This window comes from Panthera uncia, chromosome D4 (assembly GCF_023721935.1).
Source record: "Panthera uncia isolate 11264 chromosome D4, Puncia_PCG_1.0, whole genome shotgun sequence".
NCBI lineage: Eukaryota > Metazoa > Chordata > Mammalia > Carnivora > Felidae > Panthera > Panthera uncia.
In genome coordinates, this window is record NC_064807.1 from 68166628 (window position 1) to 68190409 (window position 23782).

The following is a 23782-nucleotide window of genomic DNA, read 5'->3' on the forward strand; positions in this document are numbered from 1 at the left end:
TTTCTTCTTTAACACAGACGCCGTGTGATGCTGTTCAGAGGATATGGGCACCTCACGTGGAGGTGGCAGAGGGGGCATCCCCCTGTGACAACGTTGGGGCTTGCATGTAACCGTCTGTCCAACCTCGCAAACAGTCACGGAATAGGTACTAAGTCTCAAGCACTGTGCCAGATCTGTGGGGGAAGGAGAGGTCAGCAGGGCACTATCCCTCTACCCTCAAAGAGCTCACTGTCTAGTCAAGGAGAAGACATAAAAGCATAAAAATAATCAAGTAATATCATTGTGTTGCAATGGCGACGCTCAGGCATCTGGGGTATGGTGGGAGGCCAGGAGAGCCTTCACAGAGGAGAGGGAACTGTGCCTGGAGTTCGAAAGATGAATTAGGAAGGGTCTGAACAGGTAGCCAGGGGGGGAAGCAGAAGGGGGTCTAGGCCAAACACTACTAACGACAAAAGAGACAGGACAGCAGCACATGCAGAGGCATGAGATTCTGAAAAAGCAAAGGGGAGTGACGTGCTGGGGCACAGATTTCACAAAAATAAGGCTCTCAGCCTTGCGAAAGATGGTTTGGGAGGAGGAGAGACCAAAGTCAGGAGGACACTAAGGGCGGTTTCACAACCAGTCTCTGTGACAGACGACGGTGGCTGACACAGGCGTGCAGTGGGATGGCGGAGGGATCCGATTCAAGAGATGTTCGGGAGGAAGACCAACAAGGGGAGAGCCTAGCTGAGGACGGTGGAAGAGAAGGAGTCCAGGATGGTGGAAGTTTCTAATGGGTGCAAACAGGGTGCAAATGTGGCCGCTTTCACCAAGACACAGGAGGAGCCACAGGTTGGACAGGGAGACGATGAGTGGAGATTGGGGTTCCTTGGGGCTTCAAGTATCAGTCATACGTCTACATGCATGTGGACAGACGCCAGGTGAAGGACAGGCAACGTGCAGGGAAAACAGACACAAAACTGCTGATGCAGTCCTGTCGCTGGCTGGCCTCCTCTGACAGAGACCCTCAGATGTACACAGATCTGTGTGCCACTGGCCAGTGTAGGACTGATGTGCTCAGGGAACAGTGACTAGCAGGCCGAGGGGTGGAGAGGGGCTGACAGAACTGGAGTCGTTTCGTGTAAAGGAGAGTAGATGGGGTTATCGGGTAGAATCAGAAATGAGAGCTCCAGGCAGGGATCTGTGGACGGCCCTGCTCATGCTGGGTCAGCATCAAGGACACTTCCCACACAGTCTGGACAACTGGGCTGTCCAACACCAGAACAGGCTGCCACACTGCAGGAGGGCTCCCCATCCCCAACGGGGCGACTGGGTGACAGGGCGGACGGCATTCTGCACTGCCGATGTGGTTGCAGAGAGGCATTTCTGAAGTCCCACTCAGGGCACAGAAGTTGTTGTTGTCTTTGTGGTTTTAAATTCTTATTGATTTTCTTAATGTTTGTTTGTTTATTTATTTTTTGAGAGAGAGAGAGAGAGTATGAGCAGAGAATGGGGGGAAGAGAGAGGGAAACAAAGAATCTGAAGCAGGCTCCAGGCTCTGAGCTGTTGGCACAGAGCCCGATGTAGGGCTCGAACTCACTGACCGTGAGATTATGACCTGAGCCAAAGTTGGACACTCAACTGACTGAGCCACTCAGGTGCCTCAAATGTTTATTTTTTTTGGGGGGGGGGAGGTACAGAGATAGAGGGGGACAGATTATCTGAAGCAGACTCCTCACTGTCTGCACAGAGCCCAATGTGGGACTCGAACTCGTGAACCCTGAGACCATGACCTGAGCCGAAGTGGTACGCTCAACCAACTGAGCCCCCCAGGCACCCCCGGAAGTTGTTTTTTTTTTAAATCTTTAAATGTTTTTTATTTATCTTTTGGGGGGAGGGGCAGAGAGAGAGGGACACAGAATCTGAAACACACTCCAGGCTCTGAGCTGTCGGCACAGAGCCCGACACGGGGCTCAGACTCATGAAGCATGAGATCATGACCTGAGCCAAAGGTGGGCACTTCACCGACTGGGCCGCCCAAGCGCCCCTGCAGAAGTTGTTTTTAATCTCTGCTTTGCAAAGTCACTTTTCCTTTAGGGAGATTCCCCTCCCACATTTTCTGGGTGGTAGGGAATGGTAAGTTGTTGTTTCGTTTTTTGTTTTTGCCAAGAAGGAAACTTCCTTTGCTGCAGATTTCGGCCTTCACTCTGAAGCAAGCAAAGGGACACGGAATGGCCGAGAGAAACCTGGGAGTTAACAAAAGACTACAGCCGACTCGGGCACAAAGCAAACTGCCAAGGATTCATAACTATAATCATCAACTTTGCTGTGCTGCTATAAATACGGAACAACCCGGAGAGTGACTCACCCACTAAGATAACGTGCGGAGAGCCTGAGCCGCACCACCCTGGGTTTAGAGCCAAAGTCTATCTGCTCTTTTTCTTCCCTTCTCTTTCTTCTTCTTGTTTACATGGGTACAGAATGTTACGCTTACTTCTCCTTTCTACAAGGAACCCTCCGTACTTACCGCCTGTGATGTTATTCATCCGATTTCTCTGACGGAACACTCCTTTTTGCCTCTTAACACAAACGGGCTGTATAAAACATGCCACACGTTTCTTCGACACATTGCAGAAACTCAACTACAATAGGGATCCCCCCCCCCCTCACCAAGTACAGACCGGCTTTTCCTGCTTGCCTTGGACAGTGGGGGACCCCAGACTCCTGGGGAGGGTGCAGCTGGCTCTGCCAGCAGGAAGCGGTCCGGTAGGGGTGGCCATTTTTCAACTGCTTACCCCACTCACAACGCCCGGCCGCTAACCTGACTCTGGGAGATGTCTGTTGGTGCAAAGCCGCGACAAGGAAGGCTGCCTTGGAGTCGCTATCCACTACGTTCAACATTCAGCTGCAGCGAAAAAGTGCCCCAGGACGACCCACCTTACGAGGTCTCATGCAAGAGTTTCAGAATTGATGTGCAGTGTTTAGGGGTGTGCAGGGCCCAAAATTACTTGAGTCAAACGGGACTCAAGGAAGTGAATTCTGAATCTAACTTAAAAAAAACATACATTTAAATGGCCCTACGTGGACTGTGGCTCCTGTGTTGGACTGTGAGGGTCTAGCTGCTGCATGATTCCATGATGTGGTGGCAGACCACAGGAGGAAAGCCTGACATGGGACCTCAGACCGTTCCCCAAATCTTTCCTTTTACGAAAGTGGCAGAAGATGCAAGGAGGAAAGCTGACTGTGTGCTATCTGCCCAACTGGACTGGAGGCCCCTTAACGCAAAGACTTGTCTAATTCCCCTTGATGTCCCCTCAATGAGCAGCAAAAGGCACAGAAGTTACGTTGCTGCACTCAGCCATGCACGCAGCCCTTTAAAATACGCACACCCCACCAGACACAATCCGTCTCCTAGCCCGCACTGGTAAGTACTGTCAATAGCACTGTCTGTGATGATGGAAATGCTCTATCTGCGCTGTCCAGCATGGTAGTCATTACCTACATGGGGCTCTTCAGCACTTGAAATGAGGCTTGGATGACTGAAGAGGGCATTTAAATGTTAAGTACTTTGAATCTGAATAGGCACACGTGACTAGCGGCTACTGCACTGGCCAGGGGAAGTCGAGATACTGCCCAGCGCCATGATGGGACTACATACCACAAGAGGAAGGGCTGACATGGGGAGTGTGACTGAGCTTTCTGGAGCCCTCGGTGCATTTCCTAAACACTCTTTCACCTTCCCCAAAGCCACAGAAGCCCATCGCAGAATCAAATTGGCTCAATTCATGCACGCCTGCATTCCTGCCTTGTATATCTAGGTTTGCAAAACCATGGGGTCCCACAAAGGAACTCATACCCTTCCACACTGTCACTTCAACGGAGCTGCAAGTTGGGGCAAGAGATACTGATCATTTCTGCAAAAGCATCATCTAAGCCCAGGTCACAAGGAAATAACGACCGGAGGATTATTTAACCAGAGGTGTTAAGAACACAGATAAGCTGGCAACCATGTCTGCTGCGGTCAGAGACAACAGAGAGGTGACAACCTCACACATAAATGGGAAGCAAGATTTGCAATTCACCTGCCGATGTCTAGAATACAATCAGGATGCGTTTAATGCTTTAAGCCTAGCAGCTAGAGTGGTAAAAATTTACAGATTAACTGAAGTGGCTTCTTGCTAATCCTGGGCTGTTCAGGGAGGCATTATGTTTCTATAGTTCGGGTACAGTATGGGACTTAACAGAATGAGCACCCAGTGCCTGTGGGTGACTTCCTAATGGTTGCTCCAGTTCTCTCATCGTTCAGCTTAAAATGTCACTTTTTGATCATGTCTACTTTAAAAAATTTGAGGGAGCTAACTCTAAAATGTATAGATATGGGAGAACTGTGAATTCATTGAGAGAAAAAAGTAAGACCCATGAATAAGGCAAGGAGGAAAAGAAACAGGGGCTGTATCGGAAACCTGGGCTAAGGGAAGCCAGTGCACTTGAACCTAACATGGAGCTCTGAGTTCCCTGGTAAGCAAGATGAAAAGAGAACTAGTGAATTAGATATACCTTATTGAATAATAAAAGAACTCAAGCCAGTGCTTTCGGAGAGACATTTTCCCCTGGCCTTGAGATGTGAAGGGAGTTTGTCACATTTATAAAAAGGAAGATGGGGGCATACAAGGAACTTAATGCAAACTGTTGACCAAAAGTTAACAAAGTTTCAGAGATGTTCTATGCATGTTTTTGCTTTATACTCCCAATTCATCTAAAAGCAAACCTTGAGGGCATGCTGTGGGTCTGAGAAGGCTTTCTGTGGACAGGTAGAAGTAAGCATATTTCCAGTGATCTAGAAGTCCTGCAGTGGTAAAACTTTGGCAATCTAGAGAAATACCCCAGCAGTTAACGTATCTATGCCCCTGGAATGTGAATTGATTTAACCTGGGCTTCGCTCACGAACTAGAGACTATTCAAGGGAGCAACACATATGTGGAGAGTAGGTCTCTGTCACAGACAAAAATGAGTGCAAGCTCTAGACCTCAGGCACACAGCTTGTCGTCCTGTGGCGGAACGGACAGTCTGACTTATGCCGTCATCCTGGCAGAGAGCACCGTAGGGTGTTGGCTGCAGGCTCTAGCCCTTGACCTAAATGGCCATCTGGGCTTGAGCAAATTCCTCAACAGCCAAAACAAGCAGATACAAAGAAGAGAACAACACATTTCTTACTCTCGGTGAGGGCTCCGGTTCTGAGAAACCTCGGAATCGCTGTCTTTCGGGGACAGGGAGGCCTTGTACGTGTAAAACACATCTTCAGTTTCGGTAATGTACGTCATCTCGTTCGCAAGGTTATCTGCGGAAGAGTGCCGTGGCTTCCGGATTTCGTGCCGGAGCCGAGGACTTCGCCTGCGTGGGAGAGAGGCCGAGCGTGAAAGTCCCGAAAGCAAATTGCACTTAAAAACTTCGTTAGACATCGGCGATCTGGCTTTGTGCCCTGACCTTTCCAAGGATGCCTTGGCTAACGCTGTTGGAAATTAAGAACCAGTTAACCCACTACTACACCAGAATCCACCAAGGGCCATGTGGGTTCTCAAGACTCTCAGCCCCATGGTATAGCCCCCAAGACGGTAGCGTTGACTGTATACGTAGGCAGATGAGAGCGGTTTATGCCCTTTGGGAAGCGGTGAGTGTTGACTTAGGGAGCTATTCTTCCAGGAGGACTCAAGCTCTCAATGCACAGATAACACACCATACTGACTACTGATCAATTCTTCAGAGTCATTTGAGCACCAGTATAAATAAAGGGTTTAGAAGCCAAAGTACAGTTTTTGGCAAAACTGAAACCTTATTTCAACTACATCCCTTCATGTGAATTTCACTTGATCCAAAAAGCAGTGTTTGCTTTTAAAAATATATCCTGTATGCCCTGTTAGGTGGGCTTAGCAGCAGTAGCTAGCTATGTGGCTGCAGGCAAGTCACAACACCTCTCCAGGCCTCAGCTGTACCTACCTGCTCCTGAGAATGAACCAAATGAAGCAATGATCTCCGGACGCCTGGGGAAGCACCTGGGCATCGGCTCCTGCAGTGGGTGATCCCAGGCTGCTGAGCCTTCTAAGTTTTATTTTCTCTCAGTTTTTCCACCTTCTTCTTTGTGAGCCATTTCTCTTTGAGACTGTCAGGGCCTCCTCCACTATTCCCATTCCCCCTGGGCTCTGCTAATCAATAATACTGTGTCCAGAATAGGGTAGAAAGGCTCGTGACTCCTCAGGAGGGGACCTATAAATAGCAGTAAGAGCTCCAGGCCACGGGTGTGGCAACATCAAACCCCGCTGTTCTCCTGGATGCTGTCCTGGGCCTCTGCTCTGGGGCCCTGGCATCAGTGCCTAAGAGGCTTGCAGACAAAGCTGCTACTTTACAGAATAAATCTACCACTTTAGGATGAAGTGCCTAAATCGTGGGAAACCAAGAAACGAATCTACTCAGTCATATGTGATTTCTAACACTAAATACCATCAGTATCTCTGGCTAGAGCACTGGGCCCCCGGGGGAGGGTCCTCACCCAGCCACCCTGCACAGCAGCTCCGTTTTGTGCGGGTTAGAATCTCCCCTAGTCCTAGAAGATCCGTCCTTGGTAACTTATAGGCCCACCCTGTCTTTTGTGAAATGAACAGAAAGCCATACTCTTAATTCCAGCGTGGAGCTGGGGTAGTGCCTCTGGCCGGGTTTCCCTCTCCCGCTGATGATACCTGGTCATTTTGGAGGCATTCACAAAAATGGGCTGATGTCTCTCAGGAACATTATAATAAAATAATGATACTAATTCCATCTGATTTCTTTTAATCGCTTACAAAGCACCCGCACACTGTTACATCATTTGTGGTGATTTTTACAACCTTTTTACACATGGGGAGACTGAGACCAGAGAGGTAAAGAAACTTGATAATTTAACAGAAGAGCCAAAATCTGAGTCTGGGTGCTACAGTTATACAATCAGTGCCATTCCCACTTGGCCAAATTGCCACTTCCTTCCTTTCAAGCCATCATATTAAAAAGTCGGTGGGCTACTTCCCCAAGCGCATTAGCTACTGTTTTTCAGAATCCTGCATCCTACATTGCATACCTTTACTAGGCTTTCCCAAAGTTTATTTCGTGCGATGTCAACGGAAAACAGATTAAATAAAGCTCAGCATGCTTCCTTATCACAGGACTTCCCAGAACATCAGTATGCCAGCATGTACTGTACTCCCAAAAGGGGCATTTCAGGAGGCTGTAGTTCTCAAATTCAGACCAAATAAAAAAATTTTTTTAAAATTTTTATTCATTTAATAAATGTTTATTCATTTATTAAATGAATAAATGGGGGAAGGGGAGAGAGACAGGGAGACCCAGCATTCAAAGCAGGCCCCAGGCTCTGAGCTGTCAGCACAGAGCCTGATGCAGGGGCTCGAACCCATGAAAGTGAGATAATGATCTGAGTTGAAGTTGGAGACTCAACTGGCTGAGCCACCCAGGCACCCCCAGACCAAATAAGATTTAAAAAAAAAATTTTTTGGGGGGCGCCTGGGTGGCTCGGTCGGTTACGCGTCTGACTTCGGCTCAGGTCATGATCTCACAGTCCGTGAGTTCGAGTCCTGCGTCGGGCTCTGTGCTGACAGCTCAGAGCCTGGAGCCTGTTTCAGATTCTGTGTCTCCCTCTCTCTCTGCCCCTCCCCTGTTCGTGTTCTGTCTCTCTCTGTCTCAAAAACAAATAAACGTTAAAAAAAAAAAATTAAAAAAATTTTTTTTTAATGTTTATTTATTTTTGAGAGACAGAGACTGGCAGGGGAGGGGCAGGGAGAGACAGGGAGACACAGAATCCGAAGCAGGCTCCAGGCTCTGAGCTGTCAGCACAGAGCCCGACACAGAGCCTGATGTGGGGCTCCAACTCAGGAGCTGTGAGATCATGATCTGAGCTGAAGTCGGACGCCTAACTGACTGAGCCACCCAGGCGCCCCCCCCACCCCAAATAAGTTTTTAAAAGAGAACATCCCAGAATTATACACTAAGGAAAATGTTTAGTAAGGCTTGCATATTTCACAACAACAGTAAACTGTTAATTTTGCACCAAGCAAGCACACAAACATAAACTCTGATTGCAGGATGCCTATATTGGGAAAACGTATGAAGTTGAATTTTTAAGAGAGAGAAAGTGGGTGGTGCAAAAAAAAAACGAATACGTACCAGTTAGGAGTGATAGGAGGGGACCGAGAAGGCAGGCTCTTGGTTTCTAAGTGCTCCACTGATAACGATCTCCGCATGGCTGGGTTCCACACCATCCCTCCAATCACCTTTTTGCAATACTGGTTATTTACAGACCTGAAAAACCAGAAGCAAGGTTCACTTTCTACACAGACGCGTTCAACAAGAAATCATGGCGTAAATGAAGCAAATAGTCTAACCATGCTCCCCCTCCCCGGTGGGCGGCTGGTGAGCACCGGGATGACACCAGCCAAGGTTACAAGGGGTCAGAGGTACGCAGGTCAAAAGCGGTTCCGTTCTGTCCCGGCTCTTCCTGGTTATCTCTTCTCTTCTGGTGAAACTATTTTCTTGAGCCTTACTACTGCAAGCAACAAAGCTGGTCCCACAATATAACCAAACCATGCCACTATGGAACTATCAGGATAGCACAGAAATGCAGTTCAAGTTAACTCCAAGGAAATCTCACTTCATTCACAATGGCATGAATACAACCGTCAACCATCCTTCCAGGAAGGTTTCTTCGTCATGCAAGCTGGCAGAGGCCATTAGCTGTAAATCACAGATAACTCTTTGAGAGAAGGCCTGAGAAAATGCTTTCACAGCGGCAGGTTCTAAGAACATGCCATGCTACGTTCTAAGAAAGGGCCTCCCTGAAGCTAACTTTTGTGTTTACTTATACCTAGAGAATTTAAATCTTAGCTACCTAGACCCCTCAGAGAATGAATTATTTGAAAGGATGGGGTTTGAAGTCAGCTAGGAAACTCAGTTCTGCTATTCCTAAATTTTCAGTGGTGTTTTAATGTCTTATTAAAACATTCCAGGGGCACCTGCGTGGCTCAGTTGGTTAAGCATCCAACTCGTGATTCTGGCTCAGGTCATGAACTCATGGTCATGGGATCTCATGGATCTCATGGGATCAAGCCCCATGTCAAGCTCTGTGTTGGGTGTAGAGCCTGCTTAAGATTCTTTCCCCCCACCCCTCCCTCCACCCCGCCTCTGCCCCTCTCCCACTCATGTTCTTTTTCTCAAAAAAAAAAAAAAAAAAACACCAAAAAAAAAATTGCACACATTTCCTTGCAGCCTAAAACTCACAAGCCAAACAAACAAACAAGCAATAACAAAAAACAGGCAGGACAAAAAACCCAAAAGAACACGAAACATGCCCTAGAATGTCAATGTACTAATTTACAGGAAGAAATACTGCTGTTACCCCGATCAAAACACTCACAGCAACATCATTGGGAGAATCTATATCAGAGAGCAAATTAGCACTGATTGAGAATGCTGCCTCAGAACAAGAGGACAAGCTAGATGATTCAAAGGTTTGATGTTGTAGTTCCCCAAAGTATGTGTCACAGGTTATTAATAGATACCCTTTGGGGAAAAAAATGTTCCATTGTCCCTTAAGCTTGCAAAATACTGAACAAGTTTCTTCTATGTGGAACTTCTATCAGGGAGCCCAACACGCAAGTATGTAGATGTATCCCTAGGGTTGGGCAAATCATGTAACCTTATGCCTCAGTTTCCTCATTTATAAAATGGAGATGGTGAGGGCTGAAATCTGCAGTGCACTGAAGCTGGTCTTAGCAGCAATGAACTGATGACCTGTGCCATGAACCACCAATATCCCAAATGACCCCCAGTAGCAGATTAAAAATGGCTACAGCTCTTCTTTGACTGGTCTCTTGAATATGGGCTGGCCTGTAACTGCTTTGACCAAGAGTAGCTGTGCAGTTCTGGACGTGGCCTTTAAGATGGCTGGCTGCTTCTGCCTTAGGTGGTCGGAGCCCTGAACTTCTGCATGAGACATCTACTACCCTGCTGGAGAGCACACATGACGAGGCCCAGAGGACACAGAATGAAGTGAAGGGTCCAGCTGAGTCCAGCCTTCCCATCATGCCATCAAGCATGGGAGCAAAGTCATCCTGGATCCATAGCCCAGCCCAGCCACCAGTTGCCTGTCACTGAGAAATCCCAGTCTACTACATGGTCTTTCCTAAATTCTTTATCCACAAAATCTTGACAGATGACAGAAAGATTGTGGTTTTCTGTTTGTTTTGTTTTTAAGTAGGCTCCACACCAGCATGGAGCCCAACGTGGGGCTTGAACTCATGACCCTCAGATCATGACCCGAGCTGAGATCAAGAGTTGGACACTGGACTGAGCCATCCAAGCGCCCCAAGCTTGTTTCAAGGGACCAAAATGCCCCACCTCACCCCCAACTCCATGTTGGCTACATTTTACAGAAACAAAGACATCTGAATTGAAGTGACACTGGTAGAATTTGAACTCAGTTTTCTTAGCAACGGTCCATGCTTTCAACTGCTCACTATCTAATCCTATCAGCTGGCTCAAAGGATTAGGTTCAGCTAATGTAAAAACTATATTCCAGTAAGTTATGTCTGTGACGTCTTCAGTAATAGCTCCTGAATTAGTATAAAATACTAGAAACAATATTACAGGAGCTGCAAACTTTGAAAATATATTTGCTCTGGGTTTATCAGAAGCTGAGAGAGAGCACTTAGCATCACAGATACTACCACTGCTACTAACATTAATTCGCTACTTAATTGAATCTATAAAAAGCTACCTAATGATTATCAACATAATAGGAAAGTCACTGGAATTGTGTGATACAGTCCCACATACCAGATAATGGCTCAGACAGGGGCATTATTTCATTAGTAATAGCCACTTCAACAACAATGCAAAATTATGAGAGCAGTTTTTCAAACCAATAGTTTACAATAACTTGATAAATGATTTCTGCTGTATCTGGTCCTGAGAAGGCAGTCTTAGAATAAATACACAAAAAATATAAACTGCATGATTAGTTTAGGGAATACATTGTAATCTAAAGTTACAATTTTATAAGAGTAATTTCTTCCACTGTACTACTCATTAAACATTTTTAATATGATTTTTTAATATGATTCCTGTAGATACTAATTATACTTAAATATAATTAAGTATGCGCATGGTACCAAGTAAACACTCAACTGGCAGTTCTCATTATTACTGTTATTTTGTGATTGTTACTAAGTAGCATATCCCAAAGTCACTTGACTCTGGGAAGCTTTCTTGTTTTAAAATTTGTTTTTTAATGTTTATTTATTTTTGAGAGAGACAGAGCGTGAGTGGGGGAGGGGAAGAGAGAGATGGAGACAGAATCTGAAGCAGGCTCTAGGCTCTGAGCTGTCAGCACAGAGCCAGACGTGGGGCCTGAGCTCACGGACCGTGAGATCACGACTTGAGCCGAAGTCAGATGCTTAACTCACTGAGCCACCCAGGCATGCCCCTGGGAAGCATTATTTCTGTTCACTCGTTATTAGGGATGTCCGCATCAGCGGTCATCAGGGAGGATGTAACAGATGGTGGGAGGGGTTGTCTTGGTACCATGACGACCCTCAGAGTCATTGCCACCTGCTTCTTTTAGTATGACACGGTACAGGAGCAGCTGCATTTCTGGCTGCTTGGGTGTTCCAGGGGCAGCAAAGTTGAGGAGACAGAAAGGAAGCAGAGGAATAGAAGTATCTGAGTTTGCATGGAAAGAGACACTGCTGCCCCTGGGGAGACTCTGAACTGCGCAGCTCCAGCTCTGCGCCTGGGGTCCCTGGATGATGGCGTCCCTTCCCCCGAGGATGTCCTCTACCCAGCAGTGGCCAGGACACATTCACATCTCACTCTAGTGTGGATACTGTCCCTCAAGAATACTCACTTTTTGGGGTTCCTAGAGCCCATAGTCCAGTACTGAGACAGAACATTCTTTTCCTGAGGTAGTAGCTTCTTAGCCTGAAAGAATGTATGGTGTTCCACACAGGATTTCCACAAGTTTTTGCAAGATCGGTAATTTAACATGTTGAAGGCCACAATATGTTCCCTGGATTCAGTCTGGGAGGAAAAAGCACAGTAGAGATTTCATCTGCACAGATGAAAGGGCAAAGGTGCATAGATGTTCTATGTCCGCATCAGTGGTCATCAGGGAAGATGTAACAGAATGTGGAAAACCAGCTTCAAAATGCCTTAGGTGAGACACCAGTGTCATAGGACTATTCAGGAGCAAGATCTGTTAAGCATCTTATTCCTGTGGAAAAGATGACCTGGCTCTCCCCTTTATTATCACTTGTGATTCTCCATGAACACTCTGATTTGGAATGTGCTTACATTCCTAGGTTGGATATATCTGGACCAACCAGATAAAGGCTGTGTGATACATTTCTTTTAAAACTTAGCTCTGGGAAAATCTCTCCTGAAGAATGTCTTCCACTTACCTGAAACTTGAGATTTTATAAGCCTTTGGATTTCTTTATTTGCTTTCCCCTGAGCACGGAGTTAATTTAATCATTTCCTTGACCCTCATCCTACCTGAGTGTAAGTTTTCTGTTTTCATGTTATATTACCATGTTGTGCATTTTGGGGCCACCTTTGATCTTGCAATGGGGGGGGGGGGTGTCAGGAGACCCAGATTCTAGTCCTAGTTTGCTCTGAGCTCTGGTGTCCTCATTTCCAAGTGATCACTGCTATGTGGAGCCATTTTAAGTACACATTATCTTTGAATTCCTGGGAAATGAACATAGTGACAATAAGTGAAAAATACATGGGGCACCTGGGTGGGTCACTCAAATTTGAGTGTCCGACTTCGGCTCAGGTCATGATCTCACGGTCTATGAGTCCGAGCCCCGCATCAGGCTCTGTGCTGACAGCTCAGAGCCTGGAGCCTGCTTCAGATTCTGTGTCTCCCTCTCTCTCCCTGCCCCTCCCCTGCTTGCACTCTGTCTGTCTGTCTCTCTCTCTTAAAAATAAACATTAAAGGGGCGCCTGGGTGGCGCAGTCGGTTAAGCGTCCGACTTCAGCCAGGTCACGATCTCGCGGTCCGTGAGTTCGAGCCCCGCGTCAGGCTCTGGGCTGATGGCTCGGAGCCTGGAGCCTGTTTCCGATTCTGTGTCTCCCTCTCTCTCTGCCCCTCCCCCGTTCATGCTCTGTCTCTCTCTGTCCCAAAAATAAATAAAAAACGTGGAAAAAAAAAAAAACATTAAAAAAAAAAATAAACATTAAAAAAATAAAAAAAATACAGGACATAACAGGATAGAGCATGGTATCTCTGATTCAAATTCCAGCACCTCCACTTGGTAGCACTTTCGAGCCCTCTTCTCCATACTGATAACGAGAGTCATCTGGAGAGTGGTGGTCCCTCTTAGGAGACACATGCAAAGGTTACTGTGCATGTTTAAACACATCAAGGGGAGGAGCTGATCTCGTTGATATGTATTGCTACGCTGCATGGGCTCATGCCAGGTGCTCTGACCAATGCTTTTATTTAATCTTCTTGATTCCCGGAGAGGTAGGTACTACTACATTTCTGGAAACAAGCTAACTTGGGCTAGGGGAGGTTATGTAACCAGCCCAGCTGGTAAGTAGAAGAGTGAGGATCCAAACTCATCGTTACTAACTCCAAAGCAAGTTACGTCTGCTATCAGATAAACACATGAATTCTACAGGCAACTCTGGACTCCAACTTCCATTTTCTACCCCCTGCATGCCATGCTCTTTCTCCCCAGTCACACGGACGGCCAGCTGCCTTCGCCTGCTGAAGAACTAAGAGCTGAAGTGGCTAGAAACACAAGAAACAAAGCAAGTGTAGACATAACTCACCTGTTTTTGTCGTTGATGTATGAAGAACTTTTTCCTTTTGAAAGAAATCTTTAGAATGTTCACCCTGCAAAAAAATGAAACATATAGGGGCGCCTGGGTGGCGCAGTCGGTTAAGCGTCCGACTTCGGCCAGGTCATGATCTCGCGGTCCATGAGTTCGAGCCCCGCGTCAGGCTCTGGGCTGATGGCTCGGAGCCTGGAGCCTGTTTCCGATTCTGTGTCTCCCTCTCTCTCTGCCCCTCCCCCGTTCATGCTCTGTCTCTCTCTGTCCCAAAAATAAATTAAAAAAAAAAAAAAAGAAACATATAAAATGCACATAGGGATCAGCTGGCTGGCAGCTGATGCCTCACAATGTGTATCCTCTACTCCATGACCATGAGGAGCAAGGGCTCTCCGCTTCCTAGAGTTTACCCCGCGGTAGGAATGACAACAGGCCTGTAGCCTCAGCTGCATACCAAGGAGCTCACTGAAGCTGAGTATCACATAAGGACTACTGAATCACGATGTAGCTTTTAAATAATGAGAACCATGGGCAATGTGCTCTGTTTGTGGTCATTTGCTTTTGTGACAGTGTAGCTCTGCTTGAGCTGGTGTGTGCCTGGGGAGACCAGCTGAGGGCAGTGTGGAGCAGCAGAGGGAGGACAGACAGCAACCAGACAGACTTGGGCCCACATCTCCACTCTGGTACTTACTGGCCATGTGTCAAGTTTGCATAAGAACACGATTATAGCCCCCATGTGCAGCATTTTTATATACCGGTTCCCTACTAAAAGCTTTACATTAGTCCCTCAACTAAGCCTTGCAATAGTCCTGCAACATATTATTATTCCCAGTTCTCAGATGATGAAACTGAGGCTCAGACACCTCCCCTAAGTGCTCAAGATCATTCAATAAGGGATGCACAATCTGAGCCTCTGCTAACAAGTCCTGTATGACGTAGTTGGAAGGCACTGCCTTTTTCAGAGTGGTCTTGTGAGGATTAAGTCTGTTTGGTCCCCTGAGTTTGTAGACCAGAACAGAATACTTAGTAAAAGTCCAACTAATAACTAAGGAACCACAGTGACAATACAGTTCCTGCCCAAAGGAAGTTCTCTGAGTTCTGGCCAATGTACCGCCCAGGACTCTGTAACTCCAAAACCTGCCTTGAGCCAGTTCATCCCTGTTTCCACAGAGTATCCCAAACCACAGGGTGACCGGAGGAAGGGGCTGCTAGTGGAAACCAAACTCCTTTTCCCAAGTACCGAATCTGGATGAACCTCACAGGTCAGAGGTAAAAACCTGGTCTCCACCCCTCCTTTAGAAATACCAGTTTAAAATTAGAGATAACATTTCTTTTGTTCAGCATATTTTTAAAGCATGATTCAGAAAATAATTAGAAGTGGTTTGCACTTACCAAGGATAGAAACTTGTGCAAATGTATTTTCGGTACACGGCGATGCCCGCAGAAGCAATCCCAATCATTAGATCTAAATTGTGCAGATCCTGTAAAAAGGAAGAACCGAGATTCACAGTGTGTTACAGTCATGCTTATGCCCTCTGGTAACTCAAGCACCCACGCTGTTATAAATAGCAGTATGTATAAGCTCCAAAGGAAGAATGTTATGGAAAACAGGCAACCGATACTTAAGATCCAAATGCTTAGCACCAGACTCTTCTAAAATGCACACGCGCTGCCTGAGAGCAACATCTGGGTCCCACTGGGTTAGAGAGTTACCAGCAAGGCCCACTCATCATTCCACGGAATCTTGAAATGAATATCCAATTGTACATTTCCTACAATTGGTATTAGATATCATGTGAGCATCAGAAAGACCTCACCCTCTGCACAGCTTTACACCAATCTCAACTTCCATCACTGAAAAGGCTTTAGCTACTGTCGTGAAGTGTAGAACTGCTGATTTTAAATCCAACTGAGAAATAAATACAGCCTATAAATCCAATACACTCAACATTTATTAAGAGCCTGTGCGCTAGGCATTGCCGTAGACAATGAAAACATGGGGAGGGGCAGAGACAGGGAGACAGAGGATCCAAAGGGGGCTCTGTGCTGAGAGCAACAAGCCCGATGTGGGGTTCGAACTCACAAACTGTGAGATCATGATCTGAGCCAACGTCGGATGTTCAACTGATTGAGCCACCCAGGTTCCCTGAGTAAAATAAAATTTTAAAATAAAACATTTCCTTCCCTTGAGTCACCTATGCCCCAATTTACCCTATCATATACTCCAAATTATATTCAATAGGAGCGGGGGCAGAGTCTGACTTAGTTACGACTGAGTGTGAAGTTTAGGTTTGTCACCTATTAGCTGTGTTATTTTGGGCTACTGAGCCTTAATTTTTCCTTTTGTATAATAAGGATTATCAAACCCACCTCTCCAAAGGCTAAAATTAGAGAACATGTGGCAGGTATAATTATATTTTCATTTCCTTTTGCCTTTCAAGATGTGATGGGACAAATCATTTGTGGACAGTGATATGAACAAGGGGAATTAGAGAAATCGGCCAAACAAAACATTGCTGACTGATACAGTCGAAAGTCCAGAGTATTCACTCCTGGGTACCCAGCTGGGATCCCATGCAACTCAACCCAGGATAGTAACTATCCACTAAATTCCCACGCCTGTCCCCACACTTCCCAGCTACACTTGTACTGGAGAAGGCAGGGTCACGTGACTAGTCATGGTCAATGTTCTAGGAGCAGTGATGGATCTCTTCTGGGCTGAATCATTTCAGAGCTGCTGTGAAGCCAACCCTTCAACTTCCTCTTCCCTTGCCACACACACGAGGCCATGTTAGGTGAAGCCTCAAGATGGAGGCAGCCTGGCTGCCGAGTCATTGCACCTGGAGGGTCGCTGGGACCCATCGGAGCCTTTGAATTACTGGGAAGTGAGCTCTGTGGCGTCAGGTCGTTGGTGTGTAGGGGGTTCTGCCTGACACAACATAGTCAAAGGTAACCCAGCTCCCTCTGATACCCTGGGAGGTGTGAGCCAGGCAGGTAATCATCTGGCTCGAGGTCACTCATGGGACACAGGGGGTAGGGAGAGTGCAGGTCAACTCAGATACAGATAAAGTCCACTTCACTGCTGAAGAAAGTTCTCCACAACATTCCACGGTAAGTGATTATTTGCAACGGAATAAAAATTAACCATCAAGTCCCAAAGTTGATATTTTATAAGACCCCATATCTTCTTCCTCCTTTATTACTGAGGCTGTAACTTGCCTATCACACGGTTATGGGATTGGAATGGCACAAAAGAAATGAAAGTGCTTCTATGAATCGCAAAAATCTCAGATGTAGAGTCTGATTATTTACTCAACTTCCCTGAGCCTACATTTTCTCACTGTAAAATGGGATGATTCGAAGACTGATTTCTCAAGGTTGTTATAATCTTTAAACGAGACATTGTGGTCTCATGAAAGCATCTGGAACAATGCCTAGTACCTACTAGGTATTCAATATTTGCTTCCTTTTGTATTTGATGTGGACCAATTACTGGCAGAAAATAGAAAGGTCAGAGGCCAATTAGACAGTGCTGGGATCATGTACTAAAGCTGCTACTTCTGTGCTGTGTGACCTTCCAAAAGTCCCTGAGCATCAGTTTCTCCATCTGTAAAATGGGGGTAATGATAATACCTCACAGCATTACTGGGGGAAATAAGCAAGCCACTGTATCCGGCAGATAGAAATTACTCAGTAGATGATGGATATTAGTCAATTTTATTTAAGACTTTTTTTTTTAACGTTTATTTATTTTTTTGAGACAGAGAGAGAGAGAGAGCACGAATGGGGGAGGGTCAGAGAGGGAGGGAGACACAGAATCCGAAACAGGCTCCGAGCTGTCGGCACACAGCCTGACGCAGGGCTCAAACTCGCAGACCGTGAGATCGTGACCTGAGCCGAAGTCGACGCTTAACCGACTAAGCCACCCAGGCACCCCTAGTCAATTTTATTTAAAAAGTCACAACAAGAGGCTCCTGGGTGGCTCAGTCAGTTAAGCGTCTGACTCTTGATTTTGGCTCAGGTCATGATCTCACGGTTTACGAGTTAGAGCCCCAAACTGGGCTCTGTGCTGACAGTGAGGGCCCTGCTTGGGATTCTCTGTCTCCCTCTCTCTCTGCTCCTCCCCCACTCTCTCTCTCAAAAATAAACATTAAAAAAAATTAAAAGTCACAATCAATTAAAATATTTATTGGTTTTCATGATTGTACCATTATAATTAAAAAAAATTTTTTTAATGTTTATTTTTGAGAGAGAGAGAGAGAGACAGAGCATGAGCAGGGAAGGGGCAGAAAGAGGAGGGGACAGAGGATCGAAAGTAGGCTCTGCACCGACACCAGTGAGCCTGATGTGGGGCTTGAACTCACGAACTGTGAGATCATGACCTGAGCCAAAGTCGAACGCTTAACCGACTGAGCCACCCAATATTGGTGCCCCAATAACATTATAATTTTTAAAAGCATCCAACTGTTAATATTGGCTCAGGTTACAATCTCAGTCCCTTACATGGGATTGAGCCCCATGTAGGGCTTTGTGCTGAGGGTGGAGCCTGCTTGGGATCCTGTCTCTCTACCCACCCCCCCATGTGTGCACGCATGCACTCTCTCTCTCAAAATAAATAAATAAACTTTAAAAGAGAAAGCTGTCATATTTGGGTAATTTGAACAGCAATGAGATGAAATAGTAAACACCTTGGCTCATTAAAGTATCACTTGGAAAATGGACAGACACATTTTTTGCTTCTTTAATCATCATATGAAATCATCTTTACAAACTACTTGTTTCTGGGGCACCTGGGTGGCTCGGTCATTTAAGTGTCCGACTTTGGCTCAGGTCATGATCTCACAGTTCGTGGCTTCGAGCCCTGCGTCAGGCTCTGTGCTGACAGCTCAGAGCCTCGAGCCTACTTTGATTCTGAGTCTCCCTCTCTCTGACCCTCCCCCTCTCATGCTCTCTCTCTCTCTCTCTCTCTCTCAAAAATAAACATTAAAAAAAATTTTAAAACTACTTGTTTCTGGGGTGCCTGGGTGGCTCTGTCAGTTAAGCTGCCGACTTCAGCTCAGGTCATATTCTCACAGCTTGTGAGTTCGAGCCCTGCATCAGGCTCTGTGCTAACCACTCTGAGCCTGGAGCCTGCTTCAGGTTCTGTCTGTCTCTCTCTGCCCCTCCCCCATTCGTGCTCCCTCTTTCAAAAAGTGAATAAACATTTTTTAAAAAATAAAAATAAAATAAAAATAAAAACTATTGTTTCTAATTCCCATGACCACCCCGCCCCCCAACCCCATGGAAGCATGAAACATGAAAAAACAACTGTATAACCAACTTTATAAAATTTCTGAATATTGTTATACAAAGCTCTTTTTTTTATTATACTGGAAAAGACATAGTCTCCAAGAAGTTTTCAAACCTTCGGAAATTAATTTCTGAACCCGGAAATGCCGAGGGTACCTACCCTACCGCTGTGTAGCTCCACTCCATAGAAGTCGAGGGTCCGTGCTATGTTGATAAAGCAAGATTCAGCTTCTGACTGCTTTAGTCCACTACAGAAGACAAGAGACAACACAGAGCTCTCGAATCAACAGAGCACACAACTCCAATTTTTAACATAAAAATCCCCTCCAAATTGGTAACATTTCTGTAAGGTTATTAAATGCCTTATGTTATTAATCTTCAACAATCTCACCCTAAATTCTACTAAACCAAGTCTTTTCTCTTGCCCACCGAATAGGACTTCATCGCCTGCTCAAATCCTTTACTGAATAATACTTCCCATTATTAGGCTCTCAATACTCAGATACGGAAGGAAGTCACCTTTTGGAATTCCCACCCTCCTTGTTCCAAGTTGCTTACGTGATAGGTGCTCTTCAGGTCTTTCCACCTTTATCTATTCTTCTGGCAGCCTCAAACTCCCAAACGTCACTGTGCTATTTTAGGATGCTGGCTTCTGCCTGGGAAACAATTCTGGGAGGGAGGATTGGCCGTGCCTTTTAGAAGGGACGCAGATTGCTTGGCCTTTGTTTTTGCAGCCTTCCCAAGAATGTCAGGTCCCTTGAGACCTGGCCTTCCTGGTCAGGATGGCCCTGATCTGACCTGGACTATAGAGTTGCCTCTCTGTAGCTTTGAATAAAATGAGGCAAAGGACAAGGAGCCCAGAATTGGGCATATCTGCTGGAATGGAAGCTGGGCCTGCGGCAGCTGCGGAAGACTGGGCCTCCCTTCTGGAATGAAGGCGGTTTCACGACCCGAAGCCAGGGAGGATGTGGGATTCACAGGGCCTCCTGGCATTCGTCCACCTGCCTGTCTATTCAATGATGCTTGATGGAGCCACCCATTTTATCAAATGTGGTCAACTGTTAAAAGTTGCCTGGTAGGTCAATTTGTGGGGCATATTTAAAAAGGGCATTTCCACTAGGAATTAACAAGATTTCAATGACACCCTAAAAAAGAATGCTGTAAATCCCCTTAAACTCTTACCGGATTTTGCACTTTACAGAAATGCTAGTTATGCCAAATATATCTGCCATTGTAACATCTCAAAGGTTCACAAACCTCCGACAGCTTAAAAGAGGATTCATGAACAAAAGGAAGAGAACACATCAGACACAAGGGAACATAAGGTCTGAAATGTGCGACCTGGGTTCCCAAAGTAGGCCACCCCACCCCTCTTCTCACCTGTGCTGTTCGTGGAGCGATTCCACCTTCGTTAAAAAGTCATCGTTCTGATCTGGTATAAACTGACTATCAGAAAGATAGCCTGGATGATGAATGGAAGAATCATAGTCTCCAAAATGCGCTATCAAGACAGAATGAGGAGGAAATCGCCTTTTCAATATGGTCTGCATTCACAAGCATCTATAGCATCACAAGAAAAGCATTGGAAGTATTCTTCCAAGAGGTTCTACCGCTGAATGAACTTGAGCTTCTCCTTAGCTCCAGATTCTACATTTCTATCTGAACCCTATGTGGTACCACCACACATGCTTCAGCTGAATGTTCTCTCCCCGCGGCCAGACATTTGGACAGTCTAACCTAGGCCCTATTCTAAACCCATGCTCTGTGGTGAGCCCTGCAGTTTGCACCGTACCCCTGGATAAAGAGAAGTAAGAGAAGCCACTCAAAAATGCCATGCCCTGTATGCCACGTCCTGTGCAGAAGATGGACTCTCTAGTAGCCCAAGGTGATCACAACACTGGACCAGCCTGCTCCAAAAAATGTGTGTGGGCAGAAGGGAGGTTATGTTGACTTGACCACAGTCTGCACGTTGACCAGGTCCCCGGAATTTGGAAAAGTGGTGGAAGAAATGGAACCAGGATGTGTTCGGAGGCACAGTGGGGGGTGGCATGAGGGCTGGGAGTGGGTGGGGCTGACGGGCCCTGGCAAGGTGAGGGCAGAATTCTGGGGCAGAAGGGAGTCAGGGAAACACTGGAGACCTGCAATTGCAGAGGGTGTAGGAAGAGGGCCTTACAGAGGGGTTCCCAGATCCATCCCTGGTCTAAGCGGTGCCTCTCCCTCAAGATCCTTGACTGCCATTCTACAAACGTGACTCACTGACATCTACTGTGTAATAGATATTCCTGAGAGTTGTACATGGCTGCCCTGGGGATTCAAACCATTTGGGTGTCTGGACTGTTGAGGAGATTGGGAAAAAGACCCTGGGTGGGGCACCTAAAGATCTTGCCTGTGGGACACAGGGACACCTGCCTCCCTTCATGAAGATTCAGTTTTTCCATCTTTATAAAAACAGGAGAAAAACAAGTTCTAGTTCTGATGGGCAATTACTCTAGTATTTCATTTTCTTTTTTTTTTATTGAAAAAAAATTTTGTGTTTATTTTTGAAACAGAGACAGAGTGTGAGCAGGGGAGGGGTAGAGAGAAAGAGGGAAACCTAGAATCTGAAGCAGGCTCCAGGCTCTGAGCGGTTAGCACAGCACCCGACGCGGGGCCCAAACCCACAAACTGTTGAGATCATGACCTGAGCCGAAGTCCGGAGCTGAACCCCTTAACCGACTGAGCCACCCAGGCGTTCCAGTAGTATTTCATTTTGTTAATGGGACACTTTCATCTTTTTCTTAAAAATATTAACCTTGATCTTTCCAAAGGTTTCAATGAATTCTTCCCACAGTTGGCTTCAACGCTAGGCGGCTTCTGAGGGCTAGCGTTGCACAGCGCCCACTCAACACAGAGTTCTAAATCAAACAGCTCCTTCTGTGACACGAGGATGGGGACCGGGAGAAGCTGCTGTGATGCTTCATGGCCAATCTCAGGAGGGAAGGAGATGAGCCGGGGAGCTGCTTAGGGGAATTCATCACAAAGAGGAGAGGCTAGATGCAAGCACATATTTCTTTATGACGGTTTGGCCCTGCTCACCCTCAACTGCCACCACACCCAAGAGCTGCTCTTTGAGATCCACACCATAATGAAGGGATCTGTTTCCTCCTTACACTCTTCCCTGAGGGCTGGGAGTGAGGCAGACTCATCCCTGGGGCCTAGCACCTATGCATGGCACCCAGCAGGTGCTCAGGGATGCAGTGCTCAGAACTAACTGAAGCAAAGGCTACTACAAAGTTCAGTTTTGGAAGGGGAAGAGGGCCTAAAGAGCCAAGTGATCTATGCACGCAGACTTGGTCAAGGGTAGACCATAGGCTGTTAAGGCCAGCCAAATGCAGCTAAGCTATGGACAGCAATGTCAAGGCTGGATTATGTAAGCACAAGTGTGGCGTATAGGTGAGTTTGTACATCGTGAAGTATAGAACCGTGTGTTTATAGGAAATAATTTAGATGCCCTGACACAGAGCCCCCAGTGAGGACAGCTTGAGAAAGTCTTAAAATTATCTTGTATAAATTCATTTTAAAAGGGAAGAAACTAAAAAAAGAAAGAGAAAAAAAAAAAAAAGAGAGAAGAAACTATGGTCCAGAGATAAGGGACTTCCCATATCACAGAAGCCACTTCCAGCAGTCAAGACCAGAACCCAGGTGATCCATGCCCCCCAGCTTATGCTCCTACCATTCCCACCAGCCTGCCTGCCAGGTCCAAGCTGCTGCTCGCCATTTGCTGAGGACAGGGGTTATGTCCCCAGAGGGCAGCCAAATGCTGCAAAGGGATTTTCCTAAGCCTCAAGGCAGAGTCCGATTAAATTTTACTCTATTGGTTTCATTTGCTCATGGTGAGCCTCTTGGACCTTGACTTGGTCATCTGTTTTAGCTGATAAATCCCGACCCCTGGGCCCTTCTGCAAACATGAACAGCAAGGTCATCTTTAGTCAAGTCACTGACAAATGTCTGAACTTAACAAAAGGCCTAGAGGGAATCTCCCTGTAGGGTGGTTTTCCCTTGGAATCTTAGTCGGCTACTCCGTGCAAAGTTTTGTGCTCACCACTAGAGGGAAACAAAGTTAAATAGTCATCTGCAAACACTTGGCCAAGCACAGGGAGGTTCCCCTGTTGATTTCAAAGCACTCATTACAACCCAGCGACAGACATTGCTTTTGTCCCTATGAAACAGTTAAGGGGAGGGAGACTCAAGGAAGGGACCTGCCCACACTGCTCAGCTGGTAACTTGGAGCCTAGACTTTGACCACAGTCCATAACCTTCATCTACTTACTATACTACACACCCTAACCTCCAGAGCAATACACTTTCCTATTCGTGGGGAAGCAGCACATGCAGAAGCTAATTATAGCAGGAAGATAAGGAAATGAGTGTTTATGTGGGAAGTACATTGTCGTAAGTTCCATGCATTCTTCTGGCTAAAATTTTATATTGTGCAGGAAACAGAGAGTATATTCCAGACACTCAAATGTGCGGCATTTCCAGCTGTCAAACTATTCTGTTGGGAAAGTCCTTTATGTAATATAAGCAAGCCCCTTACATGTTATTCATCCAACACCAGCTTAATCTTGGAGGCTCTTCTCAGGGGTCATCACTAAGAAGC

At 46.2% G+C, this 23782-nt stretch overlaps 1 protein-coding gene across 2 annotated transcripts in view; it reads right to left on the bottom strand.

Annotated features, from left to right (window-relative positions):
* PTPN3 (protein tyrosine phosphatase non-receptor type 3) overlaps positions 1-23782 on the bottom strand; it is a 112945-nt gene that overhangs the window by 36947 nt on the left and 52216 nt on the right. Inside the window, exons 8-14 of one of the 2 annotated variants that reach the window (XM_049636052.1) lie at positions 20524-20644; positions 19304-19391; positions 15247-15335; positions 13855-13918; positions 11921-12093; positions 8185-8319; positions 5194-5370 (exon numbers count right to left, since the gene is read on the bottom strand). In XM_049636052.1, coding sequence (XP_049492009.1) covers positions 5194-5370; positions 8185-8319; positions 11921-12093; positions 13855-13918; positions 15247-15335; positions 19304-19391; positions 20524-20644 — 847 coding nt within the window. Of the gene's footprint in view, positions 1-5193; positions 5371-8184; positions 8320-11920; positions 12094-13854; positions 13919-15246; positions 15336-19303; positions 19392-19701; positions 20335-20523; positions 20645-23782 lie in introns of those variants that run through there. The other variant, XM_049636062.1, reaches the window with a different exon arrangement.